The sequence below is a fragment of the Rhinatrema bivittatum genome, chromosome 5 (genome assembly GCF_901001135.1).
Source record: "Rhinatrema bivittatum chromosome 5, aRhiBiv1.1, whole genome shotgun sequence".
NCBI lineage: Eukaryota > Metazoa > Chordata > Amphibia > Gymnophiona > Rhinatrematidae > Rhinatrema > Rhinatrema bivittatum.
Window position 1 is genome coordinate 73,982,269 of NC_042619.1, and position 19,067 is coordinate 74,001,335.

The 19,067-nt window shown below is 42.7% G+C and overlaps 1 protein-coding gene across 3 annotated transcripts in view; it reads left to right on the forward strand.

Moving 5' to 3' along the window:
- Positions 1-19,067, forward strand: part of CUL5 (cullin 5) — a 281,644-nt gene that overhangs the window by 178,017 nt on the left and 84,560 nt on the right. For all 3 annotated transcript variants that reach the window (XM_029602461.1, XM_029602459.1, XM_029602460.1), the window contains one exon: positions 7,809-7,941. In XM_029602461.1, the coding sequence (XP_029458321.1) occupies positions 7,809-7,941 (133 nt within the window). The remainder of the gene's footprint in view (positions 1-7,808; positions 7,942-19,067) is intronic.

A 19,067-nucleotide genomic window follows, 5' to 3' on the forward strand; every position in this document is an offset into this window, starting at 1 on the left:
TTTTCTCCCCTTACTGAATAAGGGGTAAGGGAAAACGCGCGTCCAAGAGCAGGCTAACAGTGTGCTCCGTCGGAGTGCACTGTACTGTATCGGCCTGTAAATTTGTGCACACAAAATATCAGTCAGAGCAATGAGGGAAGCCAGGCCGGCTGGAAGGAGGAGCAAGTCCATCTACCAGCTCCCTCCAGTGAGTTTGTGAATTTTTCTGGGGTGGCCTTTGGGAGTCAGCAGTATGGGAGAGGAATCTTTATCAGATGAGGGAAGTGAGAGGGGATCCCTTGTTGTTGTATCAGATGTGGGAAGTAAAAATTAGGGAGGAGTGGTGGCACATGCAATTTGTTTTTAGCGGTGTCTGGGAAGGAGAAGGTTAGGGAAAAGAGGCATATTGGGGTATTTTTTTTTATTTTTTTATTTTGTCAATATGAAGGAGGGAGCTCATCAGGAGGGAGAGAGATCAGGATTCCCAGCTTTGTTATATTTTTAATAATTATTTTAGCTGGGTATTGCTTATTTTTCCCAGTTAAATGACTAAGTTTAATTGGGGAAACCAGCTGGAGAAATTTTGATAGTCTAAATTTACCTTGATTTTTCTGTCTATAAACATGCTGAATTAGCTAGGACATGTGGATGACGTTATCCAGCAGCACCAAACAAACTCGTCCCTCCTAGCTAGTAGAGCTTTTGGCTGTAATGAGTGTATGCAGAAGTTCCTACGCGGGCATTGCTTCAAAAGCCTTCTCAGTCATATTTGTTAAAGCACAGCACGGATGTGTACTCAGTCTCTCCAGATAACTTTTTCTATATCTTTATTATTTCTGTAATTTTCTTCACGTTCTTACTATTTAGTTGCTCTACTACCTCTGCAGAACCCAAAACAAAGGTTTGCAGTGCTAACCCCCTTCCAGCAAAGTGAAGACTCCTTTATTTTCTGCCTCTTCAAAATGACCAGTAAAAAGAACCTCAATGAGCGGATTTAAGACTTGCCTCTTTCAAACAATGTCCCTCACTGACTGACTTGAACTATGTTACTGTTGCCTTGGTCTGGATCATGACCAGGCGAACTGTTAAAGGCGAATTTTAAAAGGCCTGTGTGCACCAAAACCGGGAGAGATGCGCACAAATTGGGCTGGCTTGCACTGAGCAGACTTTATAAGCCACCCGTGGCATTGTGTATCTCCCACTGTGTGCACAAGTTACTCCTGGGGGAATTCTGCACACAAAAACTTAAAATTCTGCAAACTTTATATTGGTCAAAATAACACAATTTACATGACAGTCTTTAACTACATTTTAAATTAATACAGAAAAAAGTTATTACTTAAGGAATGCAGAGTTTTAAATATTTTGAGCAGAATTTCCCTAGAAATTCACTGTAAGAGTGTCCCTTCCACTCACTCTCCCTACTCCCCTGGCCACTTTTGTCTCTCAGGCTCAAACTCCTCCACTTGCCAGTATCTCTCCCCTCCACCTCTAGGCTCAACCCCTTCCACTCTCCTCCACTTGCCAGTATCTCTCCCCTCCACCTCTAGGCTCAACCCCTTCCACTTTATCACCAGTCCCAGAGTTTGACCCCATTTTCAGTACTGCCCCTCACACAGGGCTCCCTCTGTCCCTCCCTCTCTCACACACATGCTCCCTCTCTCTAGTACACATACACACATACAGGCTCCCTTACTCTCTGGCACACACACATCCCCTCAATCAGGGCCCTCTCGCATACACACCCTCACAAGCTCCATTTCTCTCTCACACATACATCCTCACTCAGGCATACGTCTCTCTCTCACGCACCCCTTCACACAGGCTCTGTCTCACACATACACAATCCCTTCACACAGGCTAGCACCCTCACATACACATGATCCCTTTTTCATACACATGAGCTCTCAATCTCTCTCTCACACACACTCCTTCACAATCTCCTCATATAGGCTGTCTCTCTGAAACCCACACTCAAGCATCCCCCCCTGCTCTCTTACCTCCCATGCTCTCTCTCACCCTTTTCTACTTTTATAATAAAATTTCCAAAGCGATATACACATATGGCAACAAAAATTACACAAAACATTAAATTAAGCCAGAATGTTAAACCAAATAATATAACATTTTAATAGCCATCCCAAAATAACAGTCCTAAAAGGTACCCATCTCCACCCCATTACAGCAGTTTCATATTTAAAACTGGTACCCTATGTATAACTATCTGATTTAGGATTGTACGCCAACATCACCAACCCCTTAAGCCTAAGTAGCTTTCCTGGAGAGTTAATTCAGAAGCTCCGCCTTCATCAGTCAAGTTTTTACTCCACTTAGGTTGTTTAGTTAATTCTCATGTTGCCAGAAACATAAACCACTGTCTTAGATACCTCCTAGAGACTAATGGCTTGAAGGGTAGAGACAACTAACCTAAGTTTTTTGGTTTTTTTAATCTGCTGTCTTCCTGCAGATATCTATCCCTGGTCCTCTGATTGAATTCAGAGGTTTCCATGGCTTTCCTTCTTCCTCAGGCTGATTTCCACAATACCTCCAGGAAAACTTACTCCTGTATTCCTATTTCCACTACACTCCCTTCACATTTCTGCCCTACTGCAAGAAACCCAGTAAGAACAATCCTCCACATGGCTCACTCCTGCCCCTGCTGCAGATCCAACATGTCAACCAAGACACATGAGGGTGCTGTTGTAGAATGATGCCTCACTACTGATGCTGGTGGCAGTTCACGTTCCCTGGGACTCAGTGTAATGTCTAGAGAATCTGCTGACATCGTATTTGGCAGTAACTCCAAGGACTTTCTCTCCAGGATTTCTCAAAACTTTATGGTGACCATAAACTGATCCATCAGGCTGCTGGTAGATTTGCTCCTGGACATGGAAGGCTATGCTTGGGTCTAGCCATTCTTTTTACCCATTGTAGCTAAATTTAAAAGTTTTTTAAATGTATTTATTATTCTGTGGCAACCATCTTGATCCAGTCCCAATCCCTAGCTTCTTGATAACTGTATCGCTTTGGTCTCTAGGCTGCATATTGCTTGCTGTTTTATTTAGAATAACCGCTGTTTCCTAGAACACACAATGCCCTCCCTCCCCTCAGTTGTATGTATTAGCACAATCTGCAAGCGTTTAAATAAGGGTGACAAGGCTGCAGGGTTATCCTAAGATTTTTTTGCTCACCGTGGCTATTGACTATTTGGCAGGAATTATTTATTGTAATCAAGCAGCCTTTTTGTTCTTTAGCATGGTTTATATCTTGATTCTCTTTTGAGAGAGATTATTTTTCTATGCAGTCTTTTTGATTTTATGGTTTATATTTAGTTTTTATGTACGTTTTAACTTGTACCTCTTTTTGAACCATGGATATGAACGGGTAACAAATCTTTTTAAATAAATAAAATAAGATAACTTTGTGTACCCCCAACAGTAGTTAATGTACTATTACATTATACCTTAACTAAAAAGACACATATCCTCAATGATTACCTCCTGGATTCCAACCCAGACATCTGTGCCATCACAGAAACCTGGTTAAAAAATTCGGACATTGCCTTAACCAACCAACTACCTATCCAGACATATGACATTTTCACCTTCCACAGACACCAAAAAAGAGGAGGCGGACTTCTTCTAGCCACAAAGAAAGAACTCAGACTGACCGCACATACAATCAAGACTGAGTCCAAATTGGAACTGGGTTTAGTCAAGTCAAAACACCTACAAATACTGTTAGTCTACGCTCCCCCGGGAATTCTAGAAACAGACCCCTCACCCCTCATAGAATCAATTGTGAAACACATTAACGGAGACCTACCAACAATGATCATGGGTGATTTCAACCTCCATACAGATGCTATACCCCGCTCTGCGAACTGCGAAGCCCTCCTCACCACCCTCAGTGCAATGGGATTCACCTAGACCATCAACAGCCCCACACACAAAGCTGGACGCACTCTAGATCTGATATTCATCAACTCTAATTTCACTTGCACAAAAGAACCCACATGTACCCCTATCCCTTGATCTGACCATTTCCTGATTGAATCTTCCTTCTCCACATACAAACAGACACTCTCCTCTCCGCACCTCTCTACCATTCAATTCAGGAAAGCATGTCCATCGGATATACTTAGCGAGCAGCTCTCCAAAGAACTCTCTAACTTAGACCAATCTAATCCTGACTCAGCCCTATCCTCCTGGCACAAGATTACAGAAGCAGTTGCAAACAAATGGTGCCCATTAGTCTCTAAAACAATCAATCCAACAAAAAAGGGAAATCAACCATGGTTCAGCACTGAACTAAAACAGATGAAAAAGGAATTACGCCATAAAGAAAATAGATGGCGCAAAACCCCCAACACATCTACCCTCTCAACATTCAAGGGATTCTTACATCACTACAGGACTTCTATTCTACAAAAAAAAAAGGAATACTACGCCAACAAAATACACCACTTCCAGTATGACGCCCAGGCCCTATTTGCCTACGTAACACAAATCACGAAATCAACCCCTCCATCTATTCCAGATGAACAAGCTCTATCCAAGGCTAATGAGCTCGCTTCATTTTTTCAACAGAAGATTCTAAATACCCTCGCCCTCCTCCCTCCAAATACTACACCTCTCAAGTCAGGAGAGAAATCCAGTGCCCTCAGTAGACCCAAGTTCGACAGTTTCGAACCCATTTCCACCAAAGAGATTGAATCCCTCTTAAGAAAACAGAAACCGTCTAGCCATCCAGCGGATAACATCCCATCGAAACTCCTGCTTCTCATCCCGAACACGATCTCTGGACCTCTGACAAGTATCATAAACGGCCTGCTAACTCAAGGAAATTACCCAGACAGTCTAAAAAAACGCTTCACTCAAGCCCCTCCTCAAGAAACACAATTTAGATCCCAATGTTCTGGCGAATTTCAGACCCATTTCTAATCTCCCATTCGTTGCCAAACTTACGGAGAAACTAGTAAACACCCAGCTTTCTGAATATCTAGAGGACCACAATATCCTATATCCTTCGCAATATGGTTTCCGCAAATCACGCAACACGGAAACCCTCCTCATCTCACTTACAGACCATACCATAATGGGGTTAGACAAAGGACATTCCTTTCTATTAGTCTTGTTAGACATCTCGGCGGCATTTGATACCGTCAACCACTCCATCCTTCTGGATCGCCTTGCAGATATCGGCATCTCTGGTTCAGCCCACAACTGGTTCAAGTCCTTCCTCAGCAATAGAACTTTCAAAGTCAAAATCAATAATAAAGAATCTCCCCTAACAAATTCAACCCTGGGTGTACCACAAGGATCCTCCTTATCTCCCACCCTCTTTAACATTTACCTCCTCCCCCTCTGTCAACTGTTAACGGATCTCAACCTAATTCATTATTTGTACGCAGACGACGTGCAGATTCTAATCCCTATAACAGAATCTATCTCAAAAGCTCTCACTTATTGGCACAACTGCCTTCTTTCCATCACCAATCTACTTAACAGCTTAAACCTGGTTCTCAATGCCTCAAAGACGGAGCTACTCCTCATCTCCTCAAATGAAAACAATTTTCCGCCACCATCACCACACAATTCCCACATTACATGTAAGCATGTTAGAGACCTTGGGGCAATACTAGACAATCGACTAAACTTAAAGAAAATGGTCAACACAACCTCCAAAGACTGCTTCTACAGACTACAGGTTCTAAAACGACTTAAACCACTACTATTTTTCCATGATTTCAGGACAGTCCTCCAAGCGCTACTGTTTGCCAAAATAGACTACTGCAGTGCCCTCTTCCTAGGCCTTCCCAAATCTACTACCAAACCACTGCAGATGATACAAAATGCGGCAGCGAGACTGCTGACCAGCACCAGCCGCAGTGAACACATCTCACCCATCCTCAGAAACCTACATTGGTTACCAGTAAATTTTAGAATCCTATACAAATCAATCACCCTAATACAGAAAACCATCCATCATCAACTTCAACTCGACCTGGAAATCCCATTCAAACTCCACTCCTCTATCAGACCAACAAGAGATGTTCACAAAGGCACTCTACAATTTCCTCCTACTAAAGCCACACGCCGCTCTACGACCAAAGAAAGAGCTTTTTCAATTGCAGGCCCATCTATTTGGAACAACATCCCTTCAAACCTCAGATTGGAACCCTGCCTCTTAACTTTCAGAAAAAGACTCAAGACGTGGCTCTTCCACCAAGCCTTCTCCGATCCACCAGACAATCACTAACGGCCCTCCACTCTCACCCGGCCTTTGGCATATATATATCTTCATGAACTATGGAGTCTGGCACCTCCAGGTTAAAGCACCTTCAAGCTTTAACCCTGTCTCACTATCGTATATTTTATAATTATTACCTGCCTTTATCTTCTTTCCAGCTTATGTTAAGCTTCCAAGTTCTCGATTCCCGTTGATTGTAACTTTGACTTATTCCTATCTATTGTTATCTTTTGTTTACCTGAATTGTTCCTTCAGTTATACCCTTTGTTAAATGTAAACCGATCCGATATGGTTATTTACTATGAAGGTCGGTATAAAAAACTGTTAAATAAATAAATAAATACCACCTCCTAGACACTACCAGTGCTTGGATGTGTTGCCTTCTCACCTCCCTCCCTCTCTCCCTCACCCCCCCCCCCCCCCCCCGCCCTAGACATATTCGTTTTCTGAGGCTCTCCCTACCATCTCCCGTGGCAGATATTTCTTCCCTCTGGACCTGCAGTTTCCACCCCCTTCCTCCATCTGGTCTTCTGATTTTTTTATTTTTTTTTGCTGCAGCTCCAGTGCTAGCGCTGCAGTCATGATAAGGTAGTGTGTCCAGGGACTGAGTTTTATGGCCTAGCTCTCACAGGCTCCACATCCTGCAAGGAAACTTGAGGGGTTGGGGACACTTTGCCTGTGAGCCTGAGACCGTGAGCTGATTCAGTCCACTTACACGCTGCCCTATCATAACTGTAGTGCCTGGCTGCATCACAGCAAAAGTTCAGAAGTTGGTTGGGTAGGGGAGGGGGGGCTTCAGGCCTGTGTGATGGGATGGAATTGGAGTCCTGCAGAGAGCAGGAATTTTTCCATCCTGTGCTGGTGTATAAATCCAGGCTTGTATATAGCCTGATATATCAACATTAAATCATTTGTAAGTTGCTTTAACTTAATCCAGAAGGAAACAGCAGTCAAATGAGGAAACACCTGGCATCATGCAGATGAGGATTACCAAAGTAAATATACAGCTTTTTTTTTTTTTTTTATTGTAGCATATTTACAAGATTAGGAGCATAGTCCTAAATCCAGTCATCAAATACCTGAAGAAGCACTTAATTGAAATGTGCAACAGATTTGTCTGTGGGATTTCATTTTGATAAATTAAGTTTAATTTTTAGGATTACTTGTGTTAGCTATCTTTGTCTGAGAGATCCCAAATGTTTTCTCATTTATGGACGTACAAAGTGTTTTTCCTATAAACACATCTGACCCATAGTTGTATATTTAAATGTTTTCCAAGTCTCCATTATAAACAATATTCATGTGTTTAAAACTAATTAGGATACTAATCAAAACACTAATATCACCTGGGTCTAATTATTCCTATTTTGTAACAATTGGAGTAAAATCCTGGATCACAGCAACAGAGAAACATGATGGCAGAAAAACACCATATAGACTATCTAGTCTACCCATCCATAGTAACTAAATGTTCTATATATCTGATCTATATTCTAAGCATTGAAGTTTTATATATTCAGCCTGATTATATTGTATACCAAAAATTAATTAAATTTAATATATTTTCCCATAATTAGGGTGGGATTGAAAACGCAGCCTGAATCAAAATGCCCTGAACTGCTTGCCAATTACTGTGACATGCTGTTAAGAAAAACGCCACTAAGTAAAAAGCTAACATCTGAAGAAATTGAAGCAAAGCTTAAAGAAGTGGTATGTACACTATATTCTCTTCTAAATTATCTAAGTACTCTTATGGGATTGAAATCCTATGTACTTTACACACCTGGGATGATTAACTACTAAAGAATCTTCCAGTTTTATTGCCATGTTTGTTCTTAGAAAATTACCTGTTGTGAGGTCATCCACTGTCATGATGTAAATGACCTTTGATGCAACAGGGTAACTTCTTCCTTATTTGCCCTGAAGTGCAAGCTTCTCCAAGAACTGCATCAAAACTGTATATTTTTAATTCCTGTATTTTGTCAAATATAGTACAGGGAAGTTCTGTAATACTTGAAGTTAGCTGATTATGCGACCTTCCCCAAAATGTAGCTGAAAGAACTGTTTGTTTTTCACTTTCTTCCAGTTTGTTAGTAATTCTGCAATGTTTGTCTTGGATTCTGCTATCTTTAATAAGAGAGAATATTTGTTATACCAGTTGATCATTAATGACATATTTTATTTAACAGTTTTTCCATTGATAAGCAGGCTGAATTAGTCATGATGTGTGGCTGGTTCGGTGCCATCCAGTGGCATCGATTGGACTTACCTCTCTTAGCTAGGAGAGCTTTTGGCTCTACCAAGCATGTGCAGGAGTTGACTTGTGAGGCTCCTTAGTCATTTTTTTGTCTGAGCACAAGCATGGATATGTACTCACTCTCCCTCTAAAATCTTAAACTGCAATATTCTTTATTTTTCTTCAGTATTTGCATCTTTTAGTTGTTCTCTGCCTCTGTAGCACCCACAACTGCACTTTTTAGTGCTAAGAAGAAAAAAGAAAAACAACTTGTCGCTTCAACATGTCTGGCAAAAAGAAATCTACCGTCAGTGGTTTCAAAAACTGCATCTGCAAGGCATGAGCTGTGCTATTGATGCCTTGAGCTGAACAATGATCAGAGAAGCTGCTATTCCTGTGGACAGATGTCTCTGCATTCCCTGTGCTGCAGGGCTTGTAAGATCGAGTTGCGTAAATCTCTTCTGAGTCCCAAGAGATCTTTCCGGAGTGCAGCAGCATCTCCCTTGCTGTGTAAACAGTTGAGCAGAGGCCGAAGCTGTAGGGTCAAGTATTGCATGCCGTCCTCTGTTGCGGAGCAAGCAGCATCATTCTCTGGGGCCATCGGAGCCTGCATTGAAGAAGCATAAATCCTCTAAGCAATGGTGCATGTTGCCTCTTCTGCCTCCAAACATAAGAGCCCTCAATCCTTCGGCTTCTGATTGAAGGCACTGGAGTTCCATAGTTCCAATCCCCTCCAATAAACCACCTATTATGGAGCAGGAACCCATTCTTTTCGCCATAGAGGATGTTCCACCTCCTATACTAAGTCAGATCACACGTCAGTTACTTGACCAGATGGCATATATGTTGAAAAATGTATTTACCTTTAGGAGATGGAAGGAACTATCCAGCCTCTCCTCTCCACCTCTTCTACGGCAATCCCACAGGCTGGAGCCCCAGTTTCGCCTATTGGAATGAACATATCATCAGAACCCTTGCTACGAAGCTCTTCATCATCCCACTCAATTGTAGCGGAGTCAAGTCAGAGGTGGTAGACCATAGCATTTCCCCTCTGGGGCAATCTGGAGAGATGCCTTGGTTTGCTGCCTTCGTAAGTTGGGTCCTGGATTAGTGAACCCACACCATTCTGTTCAGAAGAAGGCTCTACGGGTCTACCGTTTGACCCATGTCCAGATCCTCCTGACCATATATAGCCCCCAGAAGACCTTACCTAGTCAAAATTTGTAGAAAAATGGGAGACGCTTGGTGTCAGTATGCATTACTATAAAGACCCTCGGTCGGAGGTCTTTGATCTTTTCCAAATACTGTTCCCCCCATCAAAACCAGTGTCTCTTCCAGTCCATGATATTTTGAACTTGTTCAGATGAGAATGTGGTAAACTCCTATTACTGGCTTGCCTACAGCCAGAAAGCTAGATCTCAAGTATAAAGTTCAGAAGTCACCTGGGTTCAGAGGCGTCCAGCTTACCTCACCAGTCTGTCGCTGTTGAGTCCACACTGAAAAAAGGTGAAAAAGTCAATAATTCATTCAAATTCAGCCAAATACAATAGACTAGTAAACAATTTTGGGCAGAAAACATTTTGGAGCTCCATGCTTACTGTTCCTATCTCAATGTGGTGCAATATCTACATGACTGCATTGAAACATTAAAGCCTCTTCTACAACCTGTGACACTTAACTCAGCCGCTGTTGGATATGGAGGAATGCATAAAACATCTTCTTCTTTGTTCTGTCTTGAGTCATTCGATTCTGTTTCACGTACCTCATCAGCCTTCATTGGAACTTGACATATGGCATAGCTTAGATTCAGTAGCATCCGAGATGATGTACATGAGAAGCTGACTGACTTCCCTTGTCTGGGGTACAGGCTTTTTGGCGAAAAGCTCAGTGAAATACTCAAATAAAAGAGCAGAATGTGACAGTCCAGTCCCTCTCGATAGTTCTTGAGCAGTCTTCCTCTTTGAGATACTCCTTCATTTCTTTCAAAAGGCCATATTTTCAGAGATGCTCATTCTGTCCTTTATAACAGTACTGCCTCTTCCAGCTCAATGACAGCAACCACCTCCAGCCATACCTTGGCAGCAAGAACGCCATCAGCTTAAAATGATACAAGAGGCCCAAACTAAGCCTGGGCCCAATTTTTGATCCTTCCAAACGCTCAAATAGTTCTTTGTTCTGATGCGGGGGTCAGAATTCAGGGCTTCTTTGGTTTGTGATGCCAGATAACCAAGGACCTCTTGGTCCTCAAGATCATGGAGTCCTGCGTTTCTTCTAGCTACCATCCCTTCATTATTACTTGACTCGCAATCTATATCCATCTCACTTGACACAGCTTTCTCTGGACATGTAATTACTCCTTAACAATAGGCAATAAAGCCATTCCCGATGCCCCACCATGGACACAGCTTCTACTACTGATATATTTCCTCATCCACAAGAAATTAGGAAGATTGAGACTCATTCTAGATTTGAGATTCTTGAACAAACATCTATTCCAAGAGAAATTTAAAATGAGTTCCCTCAACAAGATTCTTCCTATATCCAGAAGGAAGAATGGATGTGGGCTCTCAATCTGAAAGATGTACATATTCGTTCATATACCCATCCATCCTTCCCACTAGTGCTATCTTTGCTTCAAGGTGGATTCTTCCCATTATCAATACAATATATTCCCATTTGGCTTGTCAGTAGCTTGAAGAGTCTTCACCAAAATGTGTAACAGTAGAAGCGGCACACCTGCGATACCAGGGAATTCAGATTTTCCCCATACCTGGACGATTGGCTAGTCACAACAACCTCTCGGGAAGAAGTGTTGCTGACCCTGCACAAGACGATCTGTTAAGATTTGGGTTGCTGTGAGCATAAAATTGATAGGCTTTTTGCATCAAAGAAAATGATGACAAGGTAATGAAACAAAAAGTATTTGCTCACGAGTAAAAATATTTGCACGCAACCACCAAACCTTAGAGGGAACATTGCCCAGGATACATAGTCTCTCAAGAAAAACCACTTTTAGGTCAGTCTGCTAGAACTAAGAGCAATCAGATATATTCTGATGTTCACTCATCTTTTTCAAGGAAAGAACATCTTGATTCAAACTGACAACAAAGTTGCTATATTTTATGTCAACAAGCAAGGAGATACAAGGTCAAAGACTATCTACCAGGAAGCCTTATGTATTTGACATTGAGCAGCCAGGAATTGTGCTGCCCTACAAAGCCACCTGTCTTCTAGGGATCTCCAACACGCTGGCGGATAGCCTCAGCAAAGCGTTTTGACCACAAGAGTTGGCTTTGCAACAATTAGCAGCCAACAAAATTATTCGACTTAATGGAGTCTGCATTCGGTCGACTATTTGTGTTGGAGAAGAACAGAAAGCTCCACAAATTTTGCTCAGTTCTCCCCAGCAATCTCGGGTTAGTTTAAGATGCTTTCCTGCTCAATTGGGGGACAAGCCTTATGTGTGCTTTCTGCTGATACCACTGATCACCAAAAGCTGCTGCAATTCCATGCTTGCTTGATCCTCATAGCTCCAGCTTGGCCCAGACAGATGTAGTTTGCGTATCTCATACATCTTTTCGGCAGTCCCCCCATACGTCTGAGGTCGGATCCTGCCTTGCTAACTTAAGATGAAGAAATGCTATATCATCTGAATCTTCCATTCCTCAGCCTAATGGCATGGATATTAAATGCTCAGTAATTGTTTTTACAGTATTTATTTATTTTATATTCCATTTTTTCAGGTACTTTAAAGTGGATTACATTCAGGTACTATAGGTGTTTCCCTATCCCCAGAGGGCTTACAATCTAAATTTGTTGTCTTTGCCCAGAAACATTGAAAACTCAGGGGTTTTGGATAGGAAGCACTCAACTGGAAAAAACAGTGCCTTTAAATGGAAAAGTATTCCAAGTGGTGTCAGAATGCCTTGGATCTTGTAAGCTCAGGCATTTACTAACATACTTGCTATTCATTTCTGACTCGGGCCTAGCTACATCTTCTGTAAGAGTACATCTCAGCGCCATAGCAGATGAAATTTAATGTGGACAAGTGCAAGGTGCTGCATATAGGGAAAAATAACCCTTGCTGTAGTTACACAATGTTAGGTTCCATATTAGGAGCTACCACCCAGGAAAAATATCTAGGCATCATAGTTGATAATACTTTAAAATCGTCGGCTCAGTGTGCTGCAGCAGTCAAAAAAGCAAACAGAATGTTAGGCATTATTAGGAAGGGAATGGTTAATAAAACAGAAAATGTCATAATGTCTCTATACCGCTCCATGGTGAGACCACACCTGGAATACTGTGTACAATTCTGGTCGCCACATCTCAAAAAAGATTTATTTATTTATTTAACAATTTTATATACCGACCTTCATAGTAGATTACCATATCGGATCGGTTTACAGTTTAACAGAGGGAAAAAACTAGAGTAACAAATTCACGTAAACGAAAGATAACCAAAGCAGGAATAAGTCAAAGTTACAATCAACAGTGGGCGGGAACTTGGAAGCTTGCAACAAGCTGGAAAGAAGAAAAGGCCAGTAAAGTAATTTTACCGTAGAGTACAAGTTACAAACTTAAGAACGGTGCTTTAATCTGAAGTCTAAGAGTCCATTTATTTTTTTCTTTGAGAAACGGAGTGACAGGCTTCGTAAGAAAGAAGGCCAGCTAGTGATTGTCTGGTGGTTCAGGGAAGGCTTGGAGAAAGAGCCAGGTTTTAAGTCTTTTCCTGAAAGTTAATAGGCATGGCTATATAGTTGCGATGGAGAAGGTACAGAGAAGGGCTACCAAAATAAGGGGAATGGAACAGCTCCCCTATGAGGAAAGACTAAAGAGGTTAGGACTTTTCAGCTTGGAGAAGAGACGGCTGAGGGGGGGATATGATAGAGGTGTTTAAAATCATGAGATGTCTAGAAAGGGTAGATGTGAATCTGTTATTTATGCTTTTGGATAATAGACTAGGGGGCATTCCATGAAGTTAGCAAGTAGCACATTTAAGACTAATCAGAGAAAATTCTTTTTCACTCAACGCACAATAAAGCTCTGGAATTTGTTGCCAGAGGATGTGGTTAGTGCAGTTAGTGTAGCTGGGTTCAAAAAAGGTTTGGATAAGTTCTTGGAGGAGAAGTCCATTAATGGCTATTAATCAAATTTACTTAGGGAATAGCCACTGCTATTAATTGCATCAGTGGCATGGGATCTTCTTTGTGTTTGGGTAATTGCCAAGTTCTTGTGGCCTGGTTTGGCCTCTGTTGGAAACAGGATGCTGGGCTTGATGGACCCTTGGTCTGACCCAGCATGGCAATTTCTTATGTTCTTATGGCCCGCGGCAGGAAGACGCTGCCAGCCCTTCCCGCTGATGTCAGGGCTCTGCCATTTAAAAACCCGCAGCTGACGTCCCTCTGGCGACTTGGCAACAAGTCTGCTCTTGATGTCTTGTGATGCCGTGCTTGTTCCTGTTCCTGTCATCCCTGTGCCGGTTCCTGCCTTCCAAGTACCTGTTCCCACCTTGTTCCAGCTCCTGCTCCTTCTCCCTCAGACAGATTCCTCTGGCTTTGACTTTGGACCGGACCTCATGCCTCTTGCTCGCTGCATGCCCAGGACTCAGATTGTCACTCGTCGGAACTTCATCACAGGGGCCTACCTAAGTTCAGCCGGCCCCCGGAACCCAAGGGCTCAACCTGCAGGGAACGGGGTTGGTAGTGGTGAAGCCTCAGCCAACCGGCCCCTGTCGTCCACCAGCCTCGCCTCCTGACTTTGGGAACCTGTGGGTGGTCTTCCTTCCAGGTGATGTCAATCCCAACTCAGGCCAAGGATCCACAACCTACGTTGAGGTCACAACAATGCGGCGTGCGCCGGCCCGTCACACGTTCATATCTCCTGGCTTTGGCACGGTTAGGGCTTTTAAAATCAGCCTTTAAGATTTCTGCAATTTATGGCATAATTCTAGAGAAGTGTAGGGAAAGTTCTCATAGTTTTCCACTGAATCGCCAAATGTGAATCATAATAGCCAAGAAACATACAGGCAGTGTACTGTGAAGCCCCAAAATGATAAAGGGGATGGAACAGCTCCTCTATGAAGAAAGACTAAAAAGATTAGGGCTGTTCAGCTTGGAGAAGAGATGGCTGAGGCAGGATATGATAGAGGCTTTTAAAATCATGAGAGGTCTAGAATGGGTAAATGTTAATTGGTTATTTACTCTTTCAGATAATAGGACTAGGAGGCACTCCATGAAATTACTATGCAGCACATTTAAAACTAATTGGAGAAAATTATTTTTCATTCAACACTTAATTGAGCTCTTGAATTTGTTGCCAGGGGATGTGGTTAGTGCAGTTAGTGTAGCTGGATTTATAAAAGGTTTGGATAAGTTCTTGGAGGAGAAGTCCATTACCTGCTATTAATCTAGTTGACTTAGAAAATAGCCACTGCTATTACTAGCATTAGTAGCATGGGATATATACTTAGTTTTGGGTACTTGCCAGGTTCTTATGGCCTGGATTGGCCACTGTTGGAAACAGGATGCTGGGCTTGATGGACCCTTGGTCTGACCCAGTATGGCAATTTCTTATGTTTCTTATTCTTTAGACATATAGGATGTATATCTGCATGTTATGATTGCAGAGACTCCTCAGAAAAATCTCCACTTTGTGAAATGAAGTGTCCATTTCCAGGTCACTTTCAGGTTGTCCAAAGCACCTTGAGTTTTAACGAAGATCCTGGCACTACTTATTGCTCACCTCAGGGCTCAAGGAATATTTGTCTTTATTTGCATGATCTATTGATGCTAAGACCTTCTCAATGGCAGTTCAGGGGTGAAACAGTGATAGCTGCTGGGTGTTCATTTGAGAGAAAAGTGTCATATGTTTAGCTGCTAGTTCCCTGGCCAGCCAAAGGATTGTTCACTTTCAAGGTGTATACCCTGGAGAAAAATGTGTAAGTCTTGCAGAGGAAACCAGTAGTGATATCAGGGTAATGCATGCATGTTCTAGGTTTAGTGGCAGCAGTAATAGATCTGGTGCCATAGACTGGCCTTCACATTTGTCCTTTGCAGATTTTCTTAGTGTCACATTGGAAATCACTGAGATGTGTAGTGCATTATGTTCAGAGCCCTCACTTTTCTTGGTGACCATGAGTACCTTATGAGCCCTATTAGTAATGGCTTTATATCTCCATTTTTGACAGGACAAGATTTTCCTAAAAATTCTCAAACTTTTGTTGCAAAAGTTAACTTTCATTTTCTTGTGAATGAAGAAATAATTTTGCCTGATGTCCAGAGTTTAAAAGAAAAGCTTTTTTTTTTTTTACACATCAAGTTTTATATGGTGTGGTAACTTGGGTGACAGTAGTTTGAAAACAGCTAGAAGGAATAAGGAGGCTGACTTTGGCTGTTTCCCTTTTGTGCAATTTATTTACAGTGAAAAACAAAGTGCAGAGCAAAACAAATGATGCAGCTCACCTTAAAGTTCAGTTAACAGACATCACACACAGCAGGTTTTCTCATACAGTGGCTTTGTGCCTGCTCTTCAGGGCCCATCTAACCCTTCTGGGCCCTGCCTTTTTATTCTAAGCTGAAGGGATCATCCTTCGTCCAGGAATCCTTTGCTGGGTTAGGACTTAAGGAGGACTGGGCCAGATAGCTGTGGCCGGTCCCTTTAGGTACTGAGAGAGTTTCCTGAGACTCCCTCACATACCCTTCCCCTCAGCTAAGCCTGCCTGTATCAGGGATACATCTGTGGACAGGAAATACTCATTGGCGTTTTCCCTTCCTGGCCTCTGTCAGATCTTATAGTTGAAGGGCCATAGGGCCAGGAACCATCTCATCAGTCTGGCATTGGACCCTTATTTCTATTTATTTATTTATTTAACAGTTTTATATACCGCAGTTCTGGTAACATTGTTACTAATCACTTCGGTTCACATTTCAACAATTACAGTGACAATATAAGGAATAATTTATAATGTCTTAGAACAGGGAGAGTGAAACTTGGATAATAACTTACAATGAACAGGGAGAGTACAAATTATATACAAATAGCTTATAAGAACAGAATGTGAAGTCACTGGAGCTGTCTTGGAAAGACCTAGAGTCACTGTCATGACATTCGTTTGGAGAAGCAAGTGCGCATGGGAGATTATTGCTGGAAGGATGTTGAGGAGGTGTCAAGGGGAGGAATTCTTCCGTAGTGGTGTGTGAGAGGATAAATGGGTTATGAAAATGCTTGGTTGAACAGCCAGGTCTTAAGTCTTTTTTTGAAGGTGGGTGTCGATTGTTCGAGCCTATTTATCCAGGAAAGCAGTTGATAGTCCGTTACAAGTGTGAACTCCTGTTCCAGCAGATATTAACGCAAGGCCTACTTGATGGCCGTGTCCTCCTTCTTGATTGTTGAGAAGTCTCTCCGGTGGCATCAGCTTCCAACTAATGAATGCTACAGGATATTCTTGGCCATACTTCTCTTGGGCTAAGATTGCTCCCAAGCCTACTTCTGAGTCATCAGTTTGCACTGTGAATGGTTCAGTGAAGTCTGGACTTATCAGGACCAATTTGGAGCATAATGCCTCTTTCAGAGCCCAGAAGGCCTTTTCTGCTTCAGCTGGACAATAGACCTCTAGTGCTTTCTTAAACAACCTTGTGAGAGACTCTGCCTTCTCCAAGTAATTGGGAATAAACCTCCTGTAGTACCTCGTAAGGCCTAGGAATGCTCTCACTTTCACTTTGTGGGCCTGGCACCCGGGTGATCGTCTCAATCTTCCGGATCTGTGGATTGATCTTGCACTATTCCAGGGTATAGCCAAGATACTGGACTTCTTGCCCTCCCAACAAGCACTTCTTAGGGTTGGCCTTCAGTCCTGCTTTCCTGTTCCTTCTGTTATCTACCCTTGTTCGATGTAAACCGATTTGATATGGTATTTAACCATGAAGGTCGGTATAGAAAAATGTTAAATAAATAAATAAATGACCCCAGGAGAAGACCCCGATGGTTTCTTGAAAAATTTTGAATGCTCAGCTCGACTGGCAGATTGGCCAGAGGACACATGGTCTTACCTATCTGGGAAATCTACTCACTGAAATAAGTCAAGATGCCTTCCAAACTGCCAGTACAAAAGGGCGGGCCACATACCAGGAAGTCAAAGCCGCCATTCTAGACATTCACTCCGGAAGCCTAAAGATGCAGTTTTGATGGGGAGTTTTTCATGCTGGGCAAAACCAGAGGAACCTATTCCATAGATTCAAGGATGTTGCTTAGAAGTGGCTGTGCCCAGAAGGGAAGACTGGAGTGACAGTAGCCAAAGCAGTTCTGCTAGAACACATCCTAGACAGCCTGAAATGGCTTATGCAGCAGTGAGTCTGCCAGTACCCAAACCTTACACTGGAACAGGCACTGGAAGTACCAGGCCCAGACCATACATGAATCACCACAGTTCACAGACAAGCCACTGGACCCAAGTGGAGGATGGCAGAGTCCTAAGAGCTAAAGGCCCTGAAAATCAGTAGTGCAGACCTGACTGGACTTTGCACCTCAACTGCAAACCTCAGCCGGACTGCCATGTTTTAGCTGTAGAGAAAGGGGCCATTTTGCTAGAAGGGAAGATAAACCAAGGGACGTTAATGCAGTAACTTCCTGAATGTCCCCAGCCAGAGAATGTTTACTTTTGAAATTGTAATTGAACTAGATGGCCTTCCAACCCAAGCATTTGTGGACTCTCAGAGTGTGAAAATGCTCGTACAAAGACAGATAGTGAAGCAAGTCCAGAATGACAGAGTAATGATCCTGGCATGCATCCACGGGGACCAACGGCAACATCCAACAAGCTGATTACAATAAAAGTCCCTGGTCAGCCAAGACAAAATTGAGGGGGAGTTCTTCCTTGGCTATCCACATTTTAAGAGCTTCTGGAACCAGCTCACAACAGGTTCGTTCTGTTACAACAGTGAAAAATTGGAGTTTCCAGGCCTCTTTCCCTTGGATGATCAAGATCTGTATCATAAAGACTCAGACTCCTAAGTCCTAGAGGCAATACCAACAGGACAAATACAATTATGCTGCTAATTTAGAGGCAGCCGAGGAGGAAGGGTTTGAAGTCAGGGAAGAACAAACCCCTACCCAGGATGTCTTAGCTGATCCCTTTGAGTGAGAAAAGTGGGGTGACCCAGGGAGCTTCTGGCAGGCCCAGAGGGAGGATGAGTCCTTTAAGTGGGCCCAGGAGCATATACAGAGGGTGGACAGAGTCTCTGGAGCACAGGTTACAGACCCTATTCCTCCTTATTTTGTGATGAAAGGGGATCTACTTTACCGAGTCACAAAGGGAAGTGTGGAAGGGGAACTGATAGAACAACTCCTAGTTCCCAAACTGAACTGCCAGATCATGCAACTTGCCCATAGCCACGTTCTAGAGAGTCACCCGGGGCAGGAAAAGACCCAAGAGAAAATATTGGCACAGTTCTATTTGCCGGACCTACATAAACAGGTCAAGTTGTATTGCCAGTCCTTCCCTACCTACCAACTCACAAAGCCTGCTAGCATACAGGCAACATCACTCATACCCATGCTCATAATCAAGACCTCTTTTGAAAGGGTGGGCATTGACCTTGTG